Source organism: Aptenodytes forsteri, unplaced genomic scaffold (assembly GCF_000699145.1).
Source record: "Aptenodytes forsteri isolate BGI_AS27 unplaced genomic scaffold, ASM69914v1 Scaffold130, whole genome shotgun sequence".
NCBI classification, from domain to species: domain Eukaryota; kingdom Metazoa; phylum Chordata; class Aves; order Sphenisciformes; family Spheniscidae; genus Aptenodytes; species Aptenodytes forsteri.
This window is the reverse complement of record NW_008795133.1, coordinates 1,488,617-1,512,868: the sequence shown is the minus strand read 5'-3', so window position 1 is coordinate 1,512,868 and position 24,252 is coordinate 1,488,617. Positions and strand designations below refer to the sequence as shown.

The 24,252-nt window shown below is 38.2% G+C and overlaps 1 protein-coding gene across 1 annotated transcript in view; it reads right to left on the bottom strand.

Annotated features, from left to right (window-relative positions):
- THADA (THADA, armadillo repeat containing) overlaps nucleotides 1-24,252 on the bottom strand; it is a 103,896-nt gene that overhangs the window by 11,476 nt on the left and 68,168 nt on the right. Inside the window, exon 28 of the mRNA XM_009278407.2 lies at nucleotides 16,265-16,433. Coding sequence (XP_009276682.1) covers nucleotides 16,265-16,433 — 169 coding nt within the window. The remainder of the gene's footprint in view (nucleotides 1-16,264; nucleotides 16,434-24,252) is intronic.

Sequence of the window (24,252 nt, the reverse complement as noted above, 5' to 3'; positions counted from 1 at the left end):
GAGCAGATCTTACTCCTTTTTACCGAAATGGCTCAGGGAGGACCACCAGCTGATCTGTGGCAGCTGCAACACCCAGCAGAGGGCTAGTGATGATCAGCTGGATGTGGACTGCTGTGCACAGTTTGTGCTGTGCACAAACTGCTGTTTGCAGAGTACAAGCCTACAGTGATCAGCTGGATGTGGACTGCTGTGCACAAGCTGTTTGCAGAGTACAAGCCTACAGAAATCCTCTGGCATTAAAGCCTCAAAACTGGCAATGAGAGCAACGACTAGGCAATGCACCCATTTCACTACATGCCAGATTTGCTCAAGGCAGCTGAAAACCATTCTGCATCAGTGATGCAAGGAACCATCAGGATACTTCATACCCTTTTTCTTGCAAATAACCACCAAACAGAAGGTGGTCAGAGTATCTCAATGGGTGTCTTTCCCCTTTGCAACCAGTACCGATTTGGTCTTGCCTGTGTTCATCTCCACCCACCACTCCACAGCCAGCGTCCTGTCACTTTTGTATTTTACCAGTGGCTGCAATTGCAACAGCACCCAATAAAATCAATAGTTTCTTTAGTTATCAGATTAAACGCTTTCTGTTTACTACCTTTAGATAAACTAAGCCAGAATCCAGGGAGAGCTTGCAGGTTTAAGTCACTTCACAGTCTGAATTTGGCAGCATAGAAATGAGTGGAAGCCACCACTACTCTCTCTCCTATGTTCCTATTACTTTGCTCATAACCTCTGATAAACCATAAAGCAAGCTGCAAAAATGTGCCACACAGAGTGGCTCCTCATCAGACTGATCTTATGTGTATGTCCATTATCACAGCGCTGCAATCTTTTAGAGCCCTATTGGTGTCTGTGCCATACTGTGTCCTAAATCCTGACCACAAAGCATCCAAGATCTTGATCATCATCAGATTTTGCTGGGGATTGATGGTTTGTGTTGAATTACTGGAAGGATCATCACATACCACAGCATTTTTTTGGGAAGCAATAAAATTTACTATAGAAATAAAAACTGCAGTAAAGCACATGTAACAGTATGAAGTATGATTGCTTCATACAAACTCAAACCCTAAAAATATTTCAGCCTGGACAACAAAATGAAGAAGCAAGACGATGTTGTTCAAAGTTACTGAATCCATGGAGGTAGCTTAGGAGTTTACTTAAATTCCACACAATTCCACAAGTTAACTGCACTTGGAGAAACAAGGGAACTGTATTTGAAACCAAGTTCCCTTTTTCCCCTCTCCAAGTACTGTTAAGCCTTTTCTGTGCACTTTATCAGTCTTGTTGGCCTTAAAATACATTAAATATTATCAACCAGCTGCAAAAGGGGACTCCACCTATTTATTTATTCAATGTTAAGGAGGATGAGTGCTCTCCTAGTAAGCTACAGATAACAATAGAGTAAAAGCTTTTTGTTAAACAGGTTAAAAGCTCAAAATAAAATACTTTTGGGGACATTATGGTTTTCACTACAAAAATCTGAAGCAATCCCCTACAGATAGCATTGTGTACAACACAGTAATAATACTGAGTATGAATGTTTTGTATTACAAACCATGAAAGAACAGAACTTAAATTTCCTCAAATTTATCATAGTTCTCTGTTGTAGTCACTGTACAAAATGGACAAATACCATCTGCTACCCAAAATAACCTATTTTTCACTTCTTTCCCAGGAAAATCAAGCTAACTAAAGAAAAAGACCCCAACCAAGCTTGTCTAGGAATTCAGTTGTGAGTATGTGACAATAAACGCCTCCTGCTCATGACACATGACACCGTAATTGAATGGTAGTGTCCATCATCCAAGGACACCCCCGAAGTGTTTTATGCTTGTATAATTGCAACACTGCAATTGTTTTGAGGATACCCATGGCTAATCATGGTACTGTAATTCTATACAACAAAGCTGTTTCTTAAAAACCCCAGGGATCACCCATGTAGAGAAAGCCATTACAAGCCCCATTCATGTACTGACCGAATGAAAAAATACGTATGACTGACTCCCAACTTCTAAGCCTTTCTTCCTGTTGCCCTATGTAATCTTTTACATATTTACATACATAATTCGGTAAATATCACTGAAATAAAACTGAATTAAAAGATAACACTCAGATGGACCACAAATTCCTCTGAAAGGAAAAGGCTGATGAAAAAGCATTAGCAAAACTGAACTAGTCAAACAGTTGATGGAAAAAAGTGTCAGAAGCCGCGCTGGTTATAAACACCTCTTTTTCTGAGGAAATCTGTTTATATCAAAGCCAATGGCACTCAGAGAGTAAAAAACCCATGAAGTTACTGCAGTAATAATTTGAGAGCTGGGTATGATAAATTTAACAACATCCGCAACACGACTTAGGAAATATTTAGGATGAGATCATTTAGTTGAACCACGTGATCATGGCAGTTCACAAATTAAAGTTCACATGAAATGAACTTCTTGTTCAAGTGTTCACAAAGTACCACATTGTACAATACTGAAAATAGCTTTAAATGTCATTAGAACTATTAATTCTTATGTCAGATTAGATTAAAATGACAATGCTGTATATTCAATGTATCTGTCTGAAAGATTTTAACTTAATTTAAAAAAACCTTTTTACTTATCTGAGAGTGCAGTATGGCTTTTCAGAAAAATGAAAAAGGAAGAACATGAAATAACTCTCTATGGGTTACAAGATATTAAAAAAAGGAAACAGAACTACAAAATAATGTATCTACCACTGTTACCAACAGTTCATATTTTTTCAGGGAAAACAGTATTATGCTTTTATTACTAAAGGCAGTATGAGGTTACAAAGATAGCTTGTTTCCTCCCCAGTGATCAGTGAGTGCCAACATACCATATTTTATATATTTTAAAACTAGTTAAACATAAAATGCTCATTTTTGGCTTTTATAACTTCTTTCTTTCACTTCTGACAACAGAAGATGCCTGATGCTGTAATATCATTTTTAAATGTCTCACAGAATACAATAATCCAAGAGAAATAACTACAGTCGTAAGAGTATTGCCTCATCCTAATATCTATAGAATCTACTTTAGTTTGATTAATTTTGAAATCATTTCTTATAATATGATAATTCAGAAGTATAAATGATTGACTCAAAACGGCAAACAAAAAAAAAAGGCATTTCTATTGCTGAAAGCACTTGATGCACTTCATTCTTTTTAAGATCACTTTTAAAACAACACTAACTACTACTACCACAGAGGTTTGAAGTCCTGCCTGCTCAACAAGTCTCCTACGAAATCTACCCAAAGGTGATTACCCCAAGTCCTGTCCTTTCAAAATGCTTCAAGACTACCTATGGGCCGCGGTTTTATGCTGCAACAGAGGATACGCGCATACAGCATATGTTTTTTATCAGATGTTATATCAGGAAATACCAACTATTAACAACAACTATTTGGCAACAAGATGTGTATGTGAAGTCTTTCAGAGATGTTATGTCCATCTATACATCTTCCTTAGGCTTTTTTGGAAGTGGGTAGTGTTCACTGGATGGGACAAGAGCATCATCACCATGGCTCATGTGTATGTTTCCATGATGGTATTAATTATTTTTGTATTAACATAATAACTTAAAAAACATGAAGTATGTAGGATGTTTCACGTAAGATGCTTACAATATGATTTAAAAATTCTTATTTGTCTTGAGTCTATCCGGGTTCAAAAATTACTCTGTTTTAAAAAGCAAAGGCTCTAGCTGGTATTTCTTATGGCACAAAATGATTCAATTCAAAAAAATTAGAATGAAAAGAAACAAGCCAAATATGCACTCCAGAATAGCTCCATTTATATTTTCTTTGAAAAAAAATTATTGGTCTCTCTAGTTTCCTGTTCTAATTCCCAGTGGTGTCTGTTCCACCAATGAAACAAGACACTCAAAAAACAGAGAAGAAGAAATGAAAGATTTCTCACAATTTACAAATGTGAGACAAGTACATAATAGGCATTTTGTTTGCTATAAAAGTGTTTTGTAGGGAACAAGAGAAGTTCTAAGTTGGGTTTTTCATACCTTAAACTATTTTTTTCCTTGAAGAATAGCATATTCTTATTATAAAGCTAAACATATGCATGCATTTGGACAGTGGAAAGGAAGAAAAGGTGCTAAGAAACTTTAACTATACTGAAGTCAAACTCAGTATGAACTATAAATGCTCAATATCTTTCACCTAGGTCATAAATTTTTAAGTGCTGAATTCCTAAGTGATTTCTAGTAGTAAAACAGAAATTCTAATCTTATTGTTGGTGCATTTGCACCAAAAAAGATAAATCTGATTTCCAAGGTTTAAAGCTTTTCCAACACCTAATTCTGAAACAAAGACCTTTCTGCATCTATGGAAATACCTGTGTTTATTTGAGAATAAAATTAATAACCATTGCGTATTTTCCACAGTAAACCAGAATGAACTACTACAATCTGGAGAGGTCTCCTGCCAAAATCAGACAAAGACTCTCATTGTAGATGTGAAGATGCACTGAATCTGAAGCATGCACTTTTGAATAAAAGTGAATATACAGACACATTTGACATGCACTTCTGACAGCATGGTAATAACCCTACTGTAGTAAGCAACAATATACCAGGATAGCCGCCACTCTTTCAGAGAGGATGCAGTCCAGAACGGAGATATGACAGAGTAAGCACCTGAAACAAGAGCTGGTGGGAAGGAGTTGGTAGCGAGGGTGCCAGGGGAAACAGGGAGAGATAACAGAGGTGCAAGCCTAAGAAGGAATGAGGGCGGACGGAATACAAGCACCTGCTGCTTATCATGCCTTCAGAAGCCTCATTCATTCTTTGCTTGCTTGAAGCTGTGTGGGAGGTTTCCACACTCCCAAACATCAAGGCAACTGATGATCCAGAGACGACTGGCATCTTTTATGAAGGAAGGAGCAAGGAAAAGGAGGGACCTTGACAGGTGATAAATTTTGAAGCATCCCTATCACCTTCTCGGTGTCCCCCTTGCCCTCTTCTGCAGTTAGACCACACTTAGGCTGTTTCCAGGACCTGTTGAAGGCTCTGCAGGGTACACCAAGTCTAAGAGCTGCCTGTAGCTCCACTGGAAACTGCATTTCTGATGAACCAACTCAGAATCCACATTATTTGTTGAGGGTTTTAGCAGCAATGCCCCAGAGCTGGGAGCTTGTTGTACTAGACAGTGGAAAACAGATTTTCTTTCAACAGAGCATTGCTCCCCCATAGCCCCTGACCTAAAAGCAAAACATATAGATAGACCCTTATAGTAAGACACCACCCCTATTCCCCAAAAAAACCCCTCCACTGCTGGATACAAGTATAACACAGCTTCTTCTTGTTAGTCCTGCCCCCACATAAACTTTCTGTCCCATGTAGTTTCTTTATGTCAGTCAAATTTCTGTACAATCCTTCCTCAGCCTGGATATCCATTTCCCATTCTCTTCTGGCCCGTGAATAAACAGCATCAGGGGAACACATTTCCAGAGTATGCCATCAGTTCAGATTCAGAGTCATTTAGAGCCTGAGTAAGAAAACCACTTTAAGTCAAACAGCTATGTGAAAACTGTTTCTAGAAAATATTAGCACCATAACAATAACTACTTCAGAAATGCAGACATTCTAAGATAATTAAATTAATAAAACCAAGAAAAAACCACAATGCAGACATTCTAAGATAATTAAATTAATAAAAAAAAAAAAAACCCACCACTGCAAGAAATCCCTGTGACATATAAACAAGGGGAAAAAAAAAAGTAAAGCCAGTTACATGCTTTAAACTTGGTTGGAGAAGGAAAAAGTATGCTACATTCATTCAAAAAAATTCTAATTTGACTCATGAACACTCTGCAATTGATTTTCACACCTTGGAAAAGTGCCTTATTCTTGTTTTGTGTTTCCTTTGTTTCATTTTCTTAGATTTCCAGGTTTTTCCTCCTCCCCTTCTTTCAATTTTTTGTTCCACTATTTGAGATTCTTGCATCCCGGCCTTCAGCATAGGTAAGTCTTCACTGAGTAGTTACCCGGTTAGAACCACTCGTCCCTCTTCATTCACTTCTCCCATCCAGCATTCTTTTAAATACCAATTTTTCCAGCTTTCTCCTCCTTTCATGGAGGGTATTCTTCTGCTTTGTAAACAGGCTGAGAAAGCTTCCAAAGACCAAAGAAGGCACCTTTTCCACATTTCTCAATATAGCCTGAACTTCTGAAAACACATAGTAAAAAGCCCTCACTGTTCATAAATATTTTTTATACATCCTGAAGCAGTCAGAACTTATCATGGATGGGTATTTTTAAAAGTGTATCCAGGAAGTGTATCCAGGATTATCTTTTTTTTGGCTCTGAAAGTTTTAAAGACGTGGTTTCTATATTCAAAGGAAGAGAAAAATGCGGGTGGGATTGAAAACATGTTGTTGGAGATGAAAAATGAACTCCGTGGAGTACTAAATTAATCCACTGCACCACCTAGGAGAATATTATATCTTTGGTACACTTTACAAGTTTCACCTTTTCCCTTCCCAACTGTAAAAACATCCTCTGCCTGTGACAGAGTGATAGGATTGCTTTTCTGACTAATCATGAGGGATACTTAAAGATTCATAATACAAAACAGGTGCAAGAAATATGCATAGAATTGAACACTTAAAAAATTTAGAATTCACAAGAGTTCAATTGCTGTTCTGGGAGGTCTAAATCAAGTTAACCAGCCAGTGCCTAAAATAGTTCAACTCTCTTCAGGAAGACCTAAGTAGTAAAAGGCAGAACACTGTGCCAACAGTATTTGTTTCTAGCATCTCCATCATCTAAACAGAAAATAATCTATCCACTGTGAAAACTGTACCTATAGGAGGATTTCCTCTTTCCTTAGTTTAATCCTAACACCTAATAAGAGTTGTTCTATATAACCACATTCGTATATAGCATTTTCAATCACTGCACATTTATCCAAGACGTAACTAGAGAGGCTAGCTGAACACTAGTGCTGCTTTATGGCTGTAACTGAACACCAGACAGGGTACCTCAAATGCCTGCACACATAGCCACCCCGCAATCTCTGGTGGCAACATGGGTTGCAGGAGCTTTTATTCATTAAGGAGTGGTGCTAGGTGCACTGGATCAGGGAGGCCAAAACATTTGCATAGCAACTGCTTGCCATACCCATAGTAATAAGCGTCAAAAAATCTAGGGCGTAGGAGAGAGGGAGGCAGTGCATCCATCAAGTCATCCACTCCACTTTACAGAGGGGGGCAACTGTCACACTATCCCCGGCACAACCCAGAGTAGTCCTTATTATAGTTACCTCTCAATCAAAAACAGCAGCAGCCTTGTTTTCACTAATTGATGAACATTGCTTATTCTGTAGTAAAAATACACTTTTTTTAAATTTCAAAGATGCGAACACAAGGTTTACAACAATAGCATCTCTGTAAATCCTTAGTTGCTGTAGGAAGGAACTCAATAATGATGCAGATACTGAATGAAAAGACCTAATAAGTGTCGTAAGAGCTGTCTAAATTTATGCCCTTCTGAAAACGAGTGACATGTCTTAGGAAGTCAGACACAGTATTTGGGAGCATCACTAATTATAGTTAAAGCAACTTCAAAGCAATGTCCAACTAGCAGATCTGTCCAGTCAATTAGCAGTACCACATGAGGTTTTTTTTTTAAAAAAAAAAGGGCAGCTGGAAGAAAACCTCTGGCAAAATCTCATCAATGATTTTCTTTCAGAGACTGCCTGCTCCCATTCTTGGAACTTCGTTGCGTTTCTGTTGCATTCACAAATATAAATCTTGTTCTCAAATGCTTACTGCCTCCTTGTATCAGCGTACCCCTATGTAACAGTTAATACGAATTTACAACATGAAGAAATGAGACAACTGTTCTGTTATTGCCAGCTACATATAAGTGAATGGTTTCAACTTGACATCAATATTTCTTTTCTCTTTGTACTGATCTTAAAAGTAAGGCTTATCTTGAACACTAAAAACTGAGCTTAGAAAAGAAACAGCTGGAAGGAAGTTTCACTGGAAAACATTTAATTATAGCAGGTTTATTTCTTTGATCTGTAGATAATGTAACATTTGTTTACTATATTGATTTTTTATAAGCCAACGTTGAACTGCTACACTTCAAACTTTACTGCCAAGCCAAATAAAATGTAATTCACCAGAGTCAATGTTTCTGTGCTACTGAATAAAGCCAAATAAACAATATGCTACTTCCCCATTCATTCCCTCAGACCCTTGAGATCCTTTGTCTTCAAAACAAAACAGGAAAAAAATATGGTCACTGACACCCCTGCTGGTAATTTACATTAAGGATTTTTAGGTCAAGCTAACATGTAGTATACCTCTCTCTTCCACTCAGCCACAAGGACCAACATCCAAGAATGACCTTCAAAATGTATTTGCCTAATTTGTCTCCTGTTGCCGTATTCTCCCACCCTAGCCACTGGAGTCTGTGGGTTTTTATTACCTATTCAGTCCTGTAATAAAGAAGGTCCCGTGGTTGCTTGCTAGCTCTTCTTCATGCATCATTCTTCTCTGCTTTATTTTCAAATGCTCATATTTATTTAAATTGCCTTTATTCCTCTGAGTAAGTGCCCAAGTATTAAACTCATAAAACACGAGAGTGATCGTAATCTCAAATACCTGAAGCTTGACCTTCCTTTGTAGCAACTTAAACTAGAATCATCCTCCTCTCAAGGGAAGGAAAAAGGCATCCACATTCATTAGGCAGGCTCTACTTTCATCAACAACAACCTGTCTTAATACAACTCTTCAGGATAATTAAACTACCTAACACATTGATGTTTTCATCATAAACTGCTTCTTGTCATCAGTAAAACTATGTACTTAATTTTTATCTTCAGCAAAGTCATGTCCATACATCTCTGGCTCAAGGGTACTCTAAGCTAAGAGAGCACATGCAGATGTTTCTCCAGCTGCTTGGTCTGTCTCACTCTTTTTCCTAGGCTTGTGCTATTGCTCCTTGCTGGAAGCAGCACACCGACTCAGACAAATCTTTGCATGACCCAGTGTGGCTATTCTCAGGTTATGTTCTTGTTCTGGTTTTCTTGCTGCTTTAGTGAAGTCTCCAACCATCCTTTAAATCACTTCTTCCAGCTCTCCATTAATATTTAAAACATCAGCATATCCAAAGAGTTGATACAGATAATTTGAAGTTCTGCCATCGCACAAATCTTGCCGTATTCAATAAACTCCACAAAGAAAAAACAGAAACAGTAAATCACTTTCATAAAAGCCCTGTACAGATGGCAGAAAAGTCTGCCATGCAACCATGCAGGTTTTTTAATGATATTATTATTTTTTAATACAAGGATTCTAGATTCTTTCATTGTAAAGTATTTTCAGAAAGATGGGTCTAATTCTACAGGATGTTGCTATTCCCTGAAAAACAGTAACTGCTAATTTCTTGTCCCACTGAAGTCAGTGGGAAATTTAATCTTTAAAATTAGTGTTAATGTAAAGAGTTATGAAGTTCTCTATCTCCTGTTAAGTCTAATTTTTGTCACATGCAACTAAGTTGATGTGACTCAGTCTGTTCTTTAGATTTGAGAGAGATGCAGCAGTGCTGCTGGTTACAAAAGCAAAACAAAAAAGGTTCCAAAACTCAAACCAACATTCCTTGCACAAGACTTCGCATTCATATGCAAAACAGAACTGTTTAAATTAGTGAAAATGAAAAAAAACCCAAAACCAAACAAAAAGCCCCCAAAAAACCCCAAAACACTTCTTTGAACCCACCTACTGCTATAATACCAATTTAGCTAATTGAAACTACAGAATTTTGTGGGAAAATTGGAAGTGTGGAGAAAATTTGAATATTAAGAGTAACAAGTTGTGAAGAGTAACTGACTGCTGATTGATGACACTCAAAACATTAAGTAAGTGAATTTCCATTTTTATCTCCATGAAGTTTTAACCCTGCATCAAAGCATAACAAATTCTCTCTGTTTCATCTGTCTCTTGCCAGTTGTATTTCGTATTTCTTTAAGAACAGGTCATGTGCACTCCCCGGATAGAAGGAGATACTGTTCTTCTCTTGAGATGGAAAACACTGGCATATGCTCAGGGAACAAATTTCAGGATAAATCAGTAGGAGTGACAAAGTAATAGCAAAAAGTGGGAAGACTGCAGTGAGGAGAAGAGAAGCTACTAGCCAGACCTCAGATAAGAAGATGGGGGAATGGAGAGTAATCTTCCTAGGGACCATAGCAGACCAGGCAGCATTTCTGTGACTTGAGTTACAAGCAGTGACCAAACCCAGTCAACAGTGACCAAACCACAACAGGAAGGATCCACCTGCAAGGACACGATAGGCCAGCAGAGGTTTTTTTTATTTTATTCTTTGCAGTTGTTTGATTGCCTGTACCAAGTACCACCAAAAATGTCAATAATCTTCATGACAAAGCAGCTTGCAGCCAGAAATTGTTCCTCAATTATATGCGCAGCTGGGAACTTCTATGAAAAGCTTTATCTTGGACAGTACAATCCACCTCCTGATGGAGGCAGCAAATGGAGGCAGCATACACATTTAAACAAAGTCATGTAGTTCCCTCTCTTCATATACAAGCAGCAAACGATGAGGGAGAAGTCACTGAATCCTCCTTTCTCCTAATCTGTGCCCAAAAGATGCCAAAGGGAATGCAAAATGCTCTCCAAAAAGAAGGGACTGCATAGTGAATGGGACAGATAATGGAAGCAACATTTTTTGTACTGTTTTGTATCCCAATCTCAAGCTAGACACTGTCAGTGTTTAGTTATAAATCCACACGAGACCTCTAGGAAGTAGGTTAGCACCTTCAACATTTCAGAAGTGTCCAAAAGAAGGCACAGAGAAGTTAAATGAAAACATAATGCCTCTTTTAATAACTTTCATTTACCTGATCCCATATGTTCTAAAAATACCTAACTGTAGGCTTGCCAAAGTGAACGTGAGGAAGATCTAACTGATAACATACAAGATAATGACCCAATTGATGTGCAGATTCTTTCATTTGAAGAAGAAATAAACCTTAATAGTAATTACATCTGCTCCATGATTAACTGCAGCTGTCCAATGAATTGTTCTCAATATGAACAGTATGTAAGGGTATGTATTTTTCCAGTGCACAAATGTGAAAGAGATTTCTGGAAACTAATGAGTGCAGAACTGTGACTGAAAGCTCCAGTCATACTGCTGCTATTCTACTATGCTAATAACAACTAGATTCTAGGTCTACGCACATCACACAGCCTTTGAAATCCAGCATCAATCATGTTAACTGATTCTCACAAGATAAAAACAAAAGCTGAAGTCTAACATCTGCTTTCCTTGGCAAACCAATCTGAAAGTTCATGCGTTTGGGAGGTTTTTTTGATCATCATAAATAATCTACAACCAGATGAATTAAAGGCGCTGCCTTGTTTTCTGGGCAAATCATGCTTAGGGTCCAGCGGGTTCCTGGAGAGCACTGATGACAACTTCCTGACAAAAGCAATAGAGGACACAACAAAGAGAAGTGCTCCGCTGGACCTCATACTCACAAACAAGGAATGACTCATTGAGGATGTGAAGGTGAAAGGCAGCCTTGGCTGCAGTGACCATGAGATGGTGGAGTTCATGATCCTGAGAGGAGGAAGCAGGGCAAAAAGCAAGATCACAGCCCTGGACTTCATGAGAGCAGATTTTGGCCACTTTCTGGATCTGCTTGGTAGAGTCCTGTAGGATAAGGCCCTGGAAGGAGCGAGGTCGAGCAGATTTTGGCCACTTTCTGGATCTGCTTGGTAGATCCAGCGAGGTCCAAGAAGGCTGGTTGATATTCAAGGACCACTTCCTCCAAGCTCAAGCAGAGTCAATCCCAACAAGCTAGAAGTCAGGCAAACATGCCAGGAGGCCTGCATGGATGAACAAGGAGCTCATGGCAAAACTCAAACATAGAAATGGAGTATACAGAAGGTGGAAGCAGGGACAGGTAACCTGGGAGGAAAACTTGGACACTGTCCAAGCATGCAGAGATGCAGTCAGGGAAGCCAAAGCCCACCTGGAGATGAATCTGGCTGAGGCAAGGCTGAGGTACTGAATGTCGTCTTCATCTCAGTCTTTCCTAGTAAGGCCCGTGGTTAGGAATAACACAGGCCCAAGCTTGCTTTCCCTAGTATGCCCAGAAGCTTACCTTCTTGGACTCGGTTCAGTATAAAATGTAAGTGTACAGAACATGTTATCTAAATTTTATGTAAAAACTGTTCAAAGTTTCAATCAGTTATTTCCAAACCAAGTAAAATTCATGTTTACAATATTTAACCCTTTATTTGCTGTAACAATCTTAAAAACTAATTTGAGTAATTTACATCAAAATTATGATGGTTTACACAAGACCATCTACAGCAATAAAAGCTATGAAAGTTATACCCACAAATCTATGCAAACAAGAATTAACCAGGTGCAGACTGATGGAAATAAAAATTCTGCATAGCTTCATGAAGATGCCCCAATCACTGGCAGGATCAAAGAATCATTAAAAAATAAAGGGGAGACTAGCAGGAATCTCAAGTGATCATCTGTCCACCTCCCAGGCCCAGGCAAAGTCTTATATACATGATGGCAGATCCACTACTTGTAAGTGGTGAACATTAATGCATCCTTAATGTTAGAAAGTAGTTTCCAATATTTAAGCTTATATTTGACTGTGTTAATGAACTAATGGAGAAAAGTATACCTTTCAGACACCAGCTATCAATAGCTTCCATTTTCCAAGACTAAGTATTTCTGTAGAAATTTCTTGAAGGCTCCAGCCAATTTTTGCCCTGGCCTTTCCAATTTCCTCTCTGCATGCTCTTGCTTCAGCATATTTCTTCTTGCTTTGCATTCAGTAAAGAACTCCTAATTTGTCCAAGGTGGTGTGTTACTACACTTTCTATCCATTCTGTGTTAGGGTGATTCCTACTTCTGGAGTTATCGTTTCTTTGAAGAACTACCAGGTCTCCATAAGTCCTTTTTCTACTTAGGGCTCATTTCCATGTGATCTCTCTCTATGAATTCTAAATTTAAGTGAACTTGAGCTTTACTAACATTTGGTTGTCTTTGATTAACTCTCGACTCTAACAAGTGTTTTGCTCAAGACATTCAGGCTTACTGCAACTGCACAGAATTAGACAAACTAAACATCAGGACTCAAAACACACTCTTCTACACACTCTTTTACAGGTATTGTCTCTACTGTAGTTTTAAGAGACCCAATTAAGACTGTTGTCTATGAGACGAGACATTTCAACAAAAACACAGACATGAAAAGAGAAAGCAGACCATGCCCCTACCTGCATGGCTTACAAATACCACGAGTCAAACCAGTACATTGAAATTATTAATCGTAAGTACAGGTTATTGAATAAAACATTTCTGAAATAATTACAGCTTAATTCTAAATTTCTCAATTGTTCTGAACAGATGGAATACCTACTGCAGGAATTCCAACCCTAAAGAGGCAGAAGGTCAAAAAAACATTGGATCCTGAAGGTAGGATATCTTACAATCTTCCCAATCTTCCCAAATACTTTAAGTTCCTTGGCAACTGCCAAAAGTCAAAAAGTTTCACAAACGTAAAGGCTTCCCTAGTTATAAATTTTGATACACTTCCGGAAGTCTCTACATAAAGCTCTGGACGAACTCTTCCTTTCAGCTGATCAGCTAAGAAACCTAGATCTTAAAACAAAAGAAGCCAGAAATATTTCATCATTCAAGAAGGCCAGTAGAAGATTTCTGCATTCTCTTCTGGATTACAAACTTGACACCCTCACCCTCTCCCTGTCCCCCATGCCAGTTTGGATTATGGAGCGAAGTAGAAACTGCACTCATAAAGGAAACACTAAGCATAGAAAAGATATTTATTTGTCTTATTCAAGTCAACGCATTTACTTATGATGCAGAACTACTCCTTGAAGAATACTGTCAGTTCCGTAAGAGTTACAGAACAACAGTATTCCTCCTAGGTAACTCTTGAAAATAATTCTTCTGCAAAATACGTAAACCGTAAGATTGTTTTATCCTCATGCACATTCATATTCCTATGTAAATTGAGCCACAGTTATCACACTGGAGAGGAAAAGCCATGTTTTCACATAATGCAAAGGTCTGACGTTAAACACAACACATATTGGTTTTATATCAAAGAGGAAGATAAATTCTCTGCTGTGTCACGGAAATGCAGTGCAAACAGTTTTGAACGCTGCCAGATCACTGCCTCTTCAAGTAAGCCTTCAGAAAAACAGTGCTTTAACGAATAGTCCCATAACATAATTTTATACAGTTCAATGAGCCTTAGCAGCAGCTTTGCAAGTCCTGTCTTACATTGATAAAAAGGAAACTGAAACCATGCATCCAACAACCCCTGAAAGTCACAGTACTTTGCTCTTTGTACTATTTACAGGAGGTGCGTGCTAACTACACCTGGCGCTAGTGTTTTAGAGGTACAACATCAAACACCACTGCCTCCCTTTTTGCACATCTTTATCACCCTACAGTATTTCTTCTCAATGTTTTGTTATTTTTAACTAGCAACAGATAGTTCAGCATTTCAGTCATACACTAAATTTGATTAAGTATTAAATGAAGACTGCAGAACCTTGATTCACAAGTCATAAAAGCAAAGCCCAAGACAAATGTGAGAGGCCAAACATCACTGAACCGTTAGAAGAACTGACATTTTTTTGAAGAATATCATACTCTGACAGCACCAGTCTCTCCCTAGTGCAGTACCAATTGCAGTAGTAGTTCCTAGTAGCTGCTCAAAACGGGCAAAAAATCACATTTAAAGTCCCAAGAATATCTCATCTCACAGGCATGGAAAAGAAAACTCCCTACACCTATGCATAAGATTGTGTTAGCAACACTGGATTAAAAAACAGATCATCCTTTGGGCTCTTTCAGAACCAACCCTCCATTGTTGTTTTTTTTCCAGGTCCCTAAAAAGCAAGCAGTGGCTTTATACACTACAGCCAGTCCATACCCTCACGGACCAGGGTTATAATAATTTTGGACTGAGACAGCACTTAATTCTCTCTGTTGGAATAACCCTCTTCCTAATGCTTCAGGAGATTCAGGAGTTTCATGACACACCAGAGCTGCACAGGTAATTTGATGATGGCAATCTCCTCCCTCCCACGCAGATGCAGCAGCTGACAGGTCTAAGCACTTGCATGCATACAGGTGCATGGACTGCTTTTCAGAGCAGAAAAAAATGGACACGATCATCCCACACCCTGCGACAACCTTCACTGTCACCAGTCATCATCCAAATCCAGATTCAATTGGCTGAAACCCTTTACAGGTAAAATTGACACTAACAGCTCTAGAGGGATTTGACACATTTCCCTGTCCTAGGTCTCCTGTAAGGTTATGATTTTAAAGGAAAATAACATGCTGGAAAAGATACATGAAACAACCAAAACAAAACCACACACCCCCCACCACACAGTTTACAGGGGGAATGTGTACCTAGATAGCTTGCCAGCTAAGGCAGACTAACAGAGCTGGTCATGTACAATATGGCTTTGTTGGAGGGTTGCTTGTGAAAAACAGGCAATAAAAATGAGTCACTTATTACCATGATAGTTTAAAAATCAAACACAGTGAACCGACTGCCATAAACCAAAGGAATGATATATGGGGAATGAAGAAACTTCTGCTTCCAAACCAATAGCGAGCTGTTCTCCCAAATATTTTCAGAAGAATACGCTATAAAGCTTAGCACAACTTGTACAGCAAACTGACAGGAAGCTGCTGGTGTAGCAGGAAAAGCAAATGAAGTAACATATAAATATGTAGGTAAGTAGCAAGTCTCAATATCTACAATACTACTGGGCTTGGAGTTCAGCTTTGCCTCAGATTTGCTCTTTTGGGCAAGTCACACAGATCACTGTATATATGTTTAGATAAAGGTATTTGCTCTCAAAGCACTTTAATCCCCGGAGATGAAACATTATATGAAAAGTAAATGTTGATATTTGCAGCTTACAGCCTTCTAATGACGGCTGAAATGTGCATTCCACATTTATCATCTGATAGAATCGACTCAAAAACAGTCTTCATACATGTTTTGACAATATGTGATCGTTCAGTACAACTCACTGCGTGTTGTCTGGCTGTCAAGTATGACCAAAAAAAATCCAAAAACCCCACAGTAAAAAAAAAAACAAACCACCAAACACAAAAAAACAAAAACAAAACAAACCCCAAAACACACAAACAAAAAAACCCAAACAACCCCCAAAAACTTACTTGCAGAAGCGTTCCGTGAATATTATTCTGTCGTATACAAGGACTGGTAGAGTCTGGAAGCCCCTCCAGCAAGGACAGCACTGTATGTGGTACTTCATTTACCATAACAAATGGAACAAGGGCCCGACCTGACATCTCACGTGAACGGTACACAGGAGAGTGCCCACACCTAGAAAAAGGAGAAATACCTATTTTTTGTCATCCAGCTGCAATCCACTGCTGTGGCTAAAACAAAACAAAGGATAATGCAATGAAAACTAAAACACATTTCTCACAAATCAAATGTACAGTCTTTCGTCTCAGTAGTGAAAGAATATTTGCCCAGAAACATAAGTCATACTAGAGCCACGTTGGAGGCTTTTTTTTTCCCTTCAGAAGCTCCTGTGTTTACATAAAGTAAAAAAAAAAAAAGAAGAAAAGATGCAATTATGCCATCAAGCAGGTTATGTATATGGTCCTGTTCCATCTTTCTTGATGTTTATGTTACTTACTATACAGCAGTCATATTCAAATGTATTATGAGTTTGACTTAAAACTATTAAACTCCATGTTCTTAATCAGATGTTTCCATAAGAACACAACATGGTGTCTACTGGAATTTTAGGCCATATCTCCCACTGGTTTTTAGAACATATTTAAAGGCAGGAAGTAAAAGACACATTGGAAAATAATTTTCTAGTATTTATAATTAGTATCTGAAAAATAAATACTTTTTATTTATTAAAAATCAACTGATAAGACTCAAGACTGCATATAAAACACAGGCCAAAAAGAACCTTTTATCTTTTAATGTTATTAAGGTTTTAACTGGCTGTAGATTTATGATTATACATAGAATTAACTATTCAGCTATAGTAACACATTAACCAGCTGTATACTACTTCAGTAGCATGTATACAGAGTTGAAGTGAATAAAAATCTTTTCTCAACTAGAAGTAGGTTAGCCTAAGTCTTTCAAAGCCAGTAATTCTTGCATGTGTCAATTTTTGTAAGGCAGGTACGATTCAGCCACCCGCAGTCTCAGACAACTGAGAAAGTTACCACAGGGTTTAGAAATGAATGGCCAAATGACTTAGGTGATGTAAAATGCAGTATGGCAGAAGGTATGCTCTGATACCTCCCAGCTGACTGTGATGACCCAGAGAGATAGCCTTCCCTCTTCCTACCCTCTCATCCTTTTCCTGAATTGCTTCTTACATATTTTCAGCTTACAAAATCACATGTAGTTGAGATTATCCCCTGCCAAACTGGGCAAACCACTTTTGAGCACTCGCAAACAAGCCCTGCAGGGTCATGCCTGTGTATTTAAAAAATGAAATGAAATTAAAAGGTATTCTAAGGTTTCAAATGTCTCTAGCAAATTGTCCTGGTTTCAGCTGGGGTAGAGTTAATTTCCTTCCTAGTAGCTGGTACAGTGCTGTGTTTTGGATTTAACATGAGAACAATGTTAACACACTGATGCTTTTGTTGTTGCTAGGCAACTGGGGGAAGCTGGCCAGAGAGGCCGCTGCGCGGGGACTGGCTGGGCATCGGTTGGTGGGTGGTGAGATTGTGCATTGTGCATCACTTGCTTTGTGTATTCTTTTATAATCATTATTCTTCTTCTTTTCCTTTCCTTTTCTGTCCTATTAAACTGTCTTTATCTCAACCCATGAATTTTACTCTTCCCTCCCCCCCGCTCAATTCTCTCCCCCATCCCATGGGGGGGCAGAGTGAGAGAAAGGCTGTGTGGTGTTTAGCTGCCTGCCAGGTTAAACCACAACACAAATTTAAATCAATACTCAAAGTAGTTGTTTACTTTAGTTCACATCAAAGAAATACAGAAAACAGTTTTCATCTTGAAACAGCAACTGAATTAATAGGGTTTTGAACCCAAGACAGTAAATAGACTTAACTGAAATAGCGTTAACAGTTCTGACATTTTAGTCATGCTAGGCCACGGTATGCCTGAAAAACACAGACCTCATTTAGAGGAAGCAGAGAGCTACGCTACCCTGAACAACAGGCTTTTGTGGGAGTTTTCATCCTCACAGTATGGCAGCATGTTCTATCCTCCACCTCCCCATGTCTTCCCTTGTAGGGAATGACTCTTGGGAAGATGATCCTTGCACTGCCTTTTCAAAGGCTGGCTGTCCTTCACAACAGGATGCAAAAGCAGTGCAGTCACAACTGGAGGCTCTTCCATATGGAGAAGCTTTAATTCTGTATTGACAAGGTGCAAGAAGAAAGTCAGCTTAGCTCTTAATGAAAAACTTCCTTTTTTTTTTGAACAAAAACATTTTAATTCTACTGCACAATAAACTTAAACCTGAGAAGCGATTTGTCTGAAACCATTCCTTTATTTCTGCTCAACCATGTTTTCTTAACCAAGAGATTCTCACATGTAGATGTTCTTTCCAAACACAAGCAACTCTGATACTGTAAAGAATGTCTAGTTTTTAATTAGCTGTAACTGTATACTCAAGAATGTTCTTTATTTTGTTCATGGCCTTTTATAAATCCTAAGGAATCTGACATGTCTTCAGAAGGAAGAGTGGAAAATGGGTAAAATGCCAGGGTTTCCTCTAACTTGTGCAAGGGTACTTTCCAACCCTACATGCTTCAGAGGGGGATTTCTCCTCGAACACGATGCAATGAATTAGAATGGAATTCTGTGGGTTTTTTCCTAGTAATAAAAAAATGGAGTTGAGAACAATTTTTTAGATAATCTGACTTTAACTTTGGTGTCTTGTAAAAACTGACATTAAAGACTTACAACACATGCACATACATCTATGTACGAGATACAGTATTTTACACATCAAATCTTGTTCCACGCTGTTATTTTATCAAATTAATTATGGAACTAGAAGTGACTGCTCTGTCTTTAGAAAGAAGAAAGTAATTTCATATTACAGGCAAAAATTGTCTCAGCTGCCTAAAGTCTGGGTCCGCAACAGAGACTGCCACCTCAGCATTTATACTGAATGTATGTAAGGCAAAAGTGCAATTCTCAAAACTACCGACAAGTCTAATCTTCACCTCTCCTCATGCCCCAAACTGTTGTTGTCTATAAGAACCTCAGCAGCTGAGTGTTACCCCACACAGAAGCCTAACCGGGACCCTCAAATTAGGTTCTGTTTTGCACTTTGAGGATCCTAAATCAGGAGGCAATAACCTCCTCCTCCTCCTCCCCCTGAGCAAACACAAGGTGCCCAGCGGGTGGAGAACTCGCCCAGGACGCAGGGGACCCAGTTCTGCAACTTTCTGTGCCTGAGGGAAGTGCAAACCCACAGCTACTACTTGCCCAAAGGGTGACCCAGCCACCAACCTGCCACTGTACTACGCACCTGCTGTACATTAATGCAAACTTCTCACCCTACAGATTGCTACATAGGGTGCAGTGTAGTCACAGGAGCTGACATCTTAGTGGAAACCCTCATAAGAGCACTCCTATGAAATCATTACTAAGGAACAAAAGCATCACAAAGTTTAAGAACAATAAAGTATCTGCTTTATAGGAACACATATGGGAATACAGGGAAAGTATTTCACATTGGCAAATGGCTTCCCAAATCTAAGAGGGGTTAACTTTCCTACTGTTTCTTCTCCTTTTTTTTTTAAATTTATTTTTTAAGATCGCCTAATACTCAAAGAAAAATCAGTGTGTGTGTGTGTCCCAAGAAACAGTACTGGTAACATTTCAGAAACACTCCTCCTTTCACATACACATGCAAGATATCATGCCAAGTCACCACTAGTGACCTATCCCTGAACTTCTGCATACCCTGAAGGCACTTATGTGTACATCTCTCATGTTTTGAAGGCACTTGGCTTCATTCCTGAATCATGCAAGAAGTTTGCCAGAGGAATGTCAAAATATACACTACTTTTTCCATAACCTGTAACAGCACCCTAGATTAAGAACAGGCAGTTTTGATTTTTACTGGATCCCACTTAGATATAATCTCTTACCTGTAAATAAAACTAAACAGGATCAATTCTCAAAAAGTGAGAGGAAGAGCGAATGCAAATAAAACAACTGAGTAACACAAAACAACAATCTAACCCAATGTAGCAAGTTTTTTGTTTATTGTTATACCAGCCTCCGAGATCAACTATACACCTTAACACTGAGTCCACCACCTGTATTCTTAAATATTTATTTATCTAGGATTTAGCCACAACTATGGGAAGCAATCTCACAAGAAAAGTCATTACACAACTACAGCAGTCAGTGTAACTCAGTTTGTACCTGCAGCAAAACCTAGCAGCTTAAGGAAAGAAGTATTTTAAAGCTGTTAAACTATTCTGGTTACTCCTCCTGCAGCAGTTTAACACACTGCCATCCCTGAGATTAGTTTTACTTATGTGGTGGCAGTTGCCTTGCCAGGACATTGGCAGAAAAGAACAGGACCTCCAACCTTGGCCACTTCACCATCCAGACTCTAAGCTTCACCTGCCAGCAACATGGCTAAAGTCTGTCACAGGCTGCCTCTACTCATCTTCTCTGCGGGCAAGTATGAGCAATGGAGTCTTGCATCTCTTAGGGCAGCATGTATGTGGGTCCAAACCTGTATTTAAAACTATTTCATTTTCTTTGATTTGAAAAATACTGGGGGAGGGGGAGTGTTTTCAGTATGTGATGCTTTCTTTACATGCAGATCATGTATAAATAGACTTTAAAATCTAAGAAATATCTAAAATGTTGTCATATGTAAAAACATACAGTATGCCAACCTAGTTTTATTACATCTCAAGGTAGCAACAAGCAACGAAACTTGCAAAATCCTCATGTGATACACTTCTGTTAAATCCTGAGGGCTATTAACAACTGTTGAAGTAGTATTCCGCGTTGAACTCGGTACTGTTTATCTAGGTGCACGAGGTATTGGATGTAAACATGTTTACTTGAAACAGTCCATGATCAAGAACAAAGAGTCAATAAATCTGAAGTGGTTTCATTTCGTGTAACTGTAGATTCAATGCATTTCCACTGCTCCGTTCCAGCTTTAACACTTAGATCCTGAACAACCCTCCTAACTGACATAATTTATGACCAACTCTCTTAAGGCACAAAGATTCCATACTCCTCTGCACACATCAAAGTATCTAATTTATTACTCTGGCTACAAACAACAGAACATTAGCTGTAAATAAAAATATCTTAAACTTTTTTTTGGGAAAAAAAAGAGAACTGCAGGTGTTTCCTATGTACTTATTTTTCTCCCTTTCTTATTACTCCCCCTCAACAGACCTTGTATTACCCAAATTAACCAACCAAATAAGGATTTAGTTATATACCTTTTATATGAAAATCACAGAAATAAATGAGTAGATCACACCCGTAGCTGAAGATATGTCCATTACATTAAGTAATATTACAGTTCTTAGAAGAAGGATTAACAAGGAGAAAAATATCTATTTCCAGGTTTACTGGATGTTGTCACAGCGATCTGTGCATTACTAATTATGTCACTGCTTATTAGCAATACAGTTCCTGCAGTCCTATAGACAGTATCACAGCATCACAATTTTGTTTTCAGCTGAAATACATCCACATCCACTGCCTTCACAAAATGTTGGAAGAGGAAACTGGGAACAGCAGCCATGAAAACGGAACTGAAACAACGGGAGAACAAGCTGAACAACAAGGAAGGGAACATTCTGCAGAAGGGGCCTCTGATCTTGTAAGTCAAACCAAATATCCTGCCACCATCGCAAAAAGAGTTTGGGAGAAGAGGGCAGCACGAGGCAGGATAGGCACACTTGCAATTCAAACAAACCAACTCTGCCTGCTAGTTCAAGCATTTTAACAGCCTCTAGGGTTTTTAAAAGATAAAACTGATTAAAAATAAATGAATAAATAAAAAAAAAAATCAAATAGATGGTATCCTTTAAACCCTGGAGCTAGTTATGCCACAAGGCCCTAACAAATGCACCGGAAAGGAAAAATTGTAGTAAGGCTTCTGGCTGATTCTGTATAGACATGATAAGTTGTATGAGAAAGAGGTTCCCTCTTTCCTCCACCATGCAGCTATATAGTTCAAGTCACGTTATCAGTTCTAAAGCAAGAATTAAAAACATGAAATTACATTAGGGGAAAACATGGATGGGGATCATAGAGAAAAGTATTTAGCAACAGATTCAGTTTGTATTAGAGTTTGGTTATTAAGATTCAAGACCATTGCACTGCCTGTATTAATTGAAATAACTCAAAAAAAGTTTTTAGAAAAAAATTCATCATGATTATATACTAGTTCATTTTTTCTCCCCTTCAAGTTCTCTCCCGAAAGATTAAATTCAGCATCTTTCAAATGCAGTATTACAGGTTTCCAAGCAAAGAGAGGTCCAAAAATAGCATTAAAAAATACACTCATGCTTCCACACAATTAATTTAACTTGGACTTCCATATTGGGGACAAATCAGCAGGACAGTACCTATTCATTAATGTGAGAGTAAGGTTTCCTGGAATATGAACACTAATTTGCTATACAGGTACCTGAAGTTTCTTTTGTTCATTTATTGATTTGCTTATTTTGTGTTTTTCTTTTAAGGAGACCCAACTATCTTCCATTTCATTAGATTTCTGTGTTCCTTAGAATTAAAGTATCCAAAGCATTTAATTTTTAAAACTTATTTCACTGTGGAAAGCTGCATTGTAATTGGCCTGAAGATAATTTTTTGTTCTTTAATCTGAAATTAAGAACAAAAAAAAACCCAGAATAATCCGTGTTTTTATATAGTATCTCAATATTTACCTGACAAGTAGAAAAACATTACAAAAAGTATCAACAGTCTGTCAGAGGTTTTAGATCTACAGTCAACACATGAATGTAGCCCAGAAAATGTTTGAACACAACCATGGACAGAAACAGATCAACTTTAATTTCAGGTTATTTATGCAGTACTAAACCTCAATTGTTATCTATTTCCTTTAAAGTGAAGTTAATGGTTGCCCAATCTTCTAATCTCTTTATACATTGTGTTAAGTATTTTATTCTTCCAACTTGGGCAATTAAGATAAAACCCGTATGTTTTTGTAAAGGCAGTGTTTTCCACACAAGCACTTAATGAATCAGAGTAGCTGTAAATACTGCAGGAACTATGAAGGCAAAGTACATGGACTTTTATTTGTGAAAGCTGTCCACAAGCTATGCCAGGAGTTGTTTCTCCCTATGTTTCGAAGGGCTTTCTAGGAATAAATTACAGACATTTTTCTCTTGTCACCAAGACCTAGGTTATTGTTAAAAGTGGCCAACTGATACCAAGCTGAATCAACAACAGAAACTTGAATTGTTGTGGTTCAGCCAGCCAACAAACTAAGATCTCTAACATGTAAGCCTATGAAAACTGTTACTAATACTGTGTGTAAACTTTAAACCAACAGAAATATGTTCTCTTCAAATGGAGATTTGCTGTAGAACATGCTGACACAGTTTAAATGACATCTCTTCTCGCATTCACATCAAGAAATCTCAAATAATATCTCCAGGTAGCTAACCTCTACGTTTATTTAACTATTACATGAGGTTAGAGCCTCCTTTCACCAGTTTTTGGTTCACAGCATTCTAGAGAAAAAACAACTGCTCTTAACTCAAGGTCATGGAAAAGAAAAATTTTCATTCACAACCGTATTTCAACTTCGTTCATTTGTGAAGTTACTACGATGTTTCACAACTACAGAATAATGGAAAGAAACACACACCACTTACTACCAAAACAGTTAGGAAAAAACACAACAAAGAATGTAGACAAACTGCTTTCTGTCTTAGCAACTGTATCATCATTATTTTGAACTCTATGAAAGGGAAGTTGAATGCATAAACCAAGTCTCAGCACCTTGTGAAGATTTTGAAAGCTTCAGCTGATTGTAAACAAGCATGCAACAAAAGCAGTTTTCAAAACTTATTATCAGACCCGTGAAAACAACCAAAGGATTTGGGTTCTCAAAGACACTTTCCTTTCAACCATATCACCAAAAGTAGCTAGCCCACTGCCAAACAGC